This window comes from Cyphomyrmex costatus, unplaced genomic scaffold (genome assembly GCF_001594065.2).
Source record: "Cyphomyrmex costatus isolate MS0001 unplaced genomic scaffold, Ccosl1.0 scaffold158, whole genome shotgun sequence".
Taxonomy (NCBI): Eukaryota; Metazoa; Arthropoda; class Insecta; order Hymenoptera; family Formicidae; genus Cyphomyrmex; species Cyphomyrmex costatus.
The window spans coordinates 491,200-492,983 of NW_017275587.1; the positions used below are offsets into that span (position 1 = coordinate 491,200).

The 1,784-nt window shown below is 52.0% G+C and overlaps 1 protein-coding gene across 1 annotated transcript; it reads left to right on the forward strand.

Moving 5' to 3' along the window:
- The first annotated feature begins 370 nt into the window (after window positions 1–370).
- On the forward strand, window positions 371–1,734 carry CPR2 (cuticular protein 2). Its single transcript, XM_018536666.1, has 2 exons — window positions 371–428; window positions 704–1,734. The coding sequence occupies exons 1-2, from the start codon at window positions 417–419 to the stop codon at window positions 1,625–1,627; spliced, it is 936 nt and encodes a 311-aa protein (XP_018392168.1). The 5' UTR covers window positions 371–416; the 3' UTR covers window positions 1,628–1,734.
- The last annotated feature ends 50 nt before the right edge of the window (window positions 1,735–1,784 follow it).

A 1,784-nucleotide genomic window follows, 5' to 3' on the forward strand; every position in this document is an offset into this window, starting at 1 on the left:
CGGAACACGAAACTTTACACAATTCAGTTAATAAGATATGGCTCAAAAATGTCATTCTCTTTGTCTCATTCACATAGTATATTGTATCTTGAAATGAGAAAAACCGGTATTGTCGTAATTCGATTATATCGAAGTTATTTCGAGCTACTTCCGTCTTCGCTTCAAAAATTGCTCAGATAGATCCTTTCAAGTGTCCGCGAACTATCGGGAACGAGGGTGCGCGATCGCAAGTGCCAAGTTCAAGTGCGGTCGGCAGTCAACGCCGACGAACTTTCAAAGTCCGGCACCAGGATCGACGGTGGGGATCCATACAGTGGTAGACCAGACCACCGCCGGGTATATAAAGCGGCCGCGATCAACACTACACATCATCAGTCTTGCTTTGGTCGATCCAAACCAACCAAATCCACTCAAGAATGGCATTCAAGGTGGGTAGAGGATCTCAAACACACTGAGGACTTTCAAAGTCCGTTAAATTGTGTTTAAAATCTATTATTTATTATAGACTCGATTGTACACTCGAAGTGCTCTCGAGACAAAGATTTGTACTTTCTGAAATTCGTTTTCGCACAATAATAAAATTCGCGAGTGAACATTAAGAGGATGCAAATTCCAAGTGTATATCGAAATGTAAAACCAAGATCAATTTGATCGTCTCATATAAAACAGACAGAACAAAAGCTTTATCCATATTCTTTTGCAGTTTGTTGTTTTCGCTGCCTTCGTGGCCGTCGCCAACGCTGGTGTTCTCGCGCCTGCCGCCTCCTTGGCTTACGCTGCGGGACCCGCGGTTGTCGCCGCTCCCGTTGCCAAGGCAGTGGTGGCTAAGGCTATCGATGCCGACTTCGACCCGCATCCACAATACAGCTACGCCTATGACGTGCACGACAGCCTGACCGGAGATGCCAAGAGCCAACACGAGACCCGTGACGGCGACCTCGTCCAGGGTAGCTACTCCCTCTTGGAAGCCGATGGTACCAGGCGCACCGTTGACTACACCGCTGATCCAGTCAATGGATTCAACGCCGTAGTCCGCAAGGAACCCGTCGCCGTTGCCGTCAAAGCTGTCGCCCCAATTGCCACCCCCATCGCATCCGCTGCCCCCCTTGCCTACGCTGCCCCAATCGCCAAGATCGCCGCTCCCGTCGCCAAGCTGGCCACCCCTGTAGCTGCTGCATCCTTCACCTACGCCGCTCCCGTCGCCAAGTTGGCCACCTCAGTAGCTGCTGCACCTCTCGCCTACGCTACCCCCGTCGCCAAATTCGCCGCCCCGATCGCTGCCCCCCTCACCTACACCGCCCCCGTAGCTAAAATCGCCACCCCTGCCGTAGCCCACATCGCGCACGCTGCACCCCTTGCCTACACCGCGCAAGCCTCCCCTCTTGCGTATGCCGCACACGCCTCCCCTCTTGCATATGCTGCACACGCCTCCCCCCTTGCATATGCTGCCCCCGCCTCCCCCCTTGCATATGCTGCCCCCGCCTCTCTGGCAGCTCCTCTTGCAGCTCCTCTTGCTGCCCCTCTTGCTACCTCCTTCGCTAAAATCGCTGCTGCACCCGCCATCTCCTATGCCGCCCCGGCTGCATCTGCCATCTCTTATGCCGCCCCAACTGCCTACATTCATTAATCGTGTTGACCACGCCAACCTACATTGTCTCGACTCAGGCTGAACTTATTTATTTTTATATCATGTACATGTTCTTTTTATGACTGATTAAAGAAATTACACACTTATTTGAGACTATTTGTTTTCTAAACCTTATTAATCGTTTCCTGCCGTCATC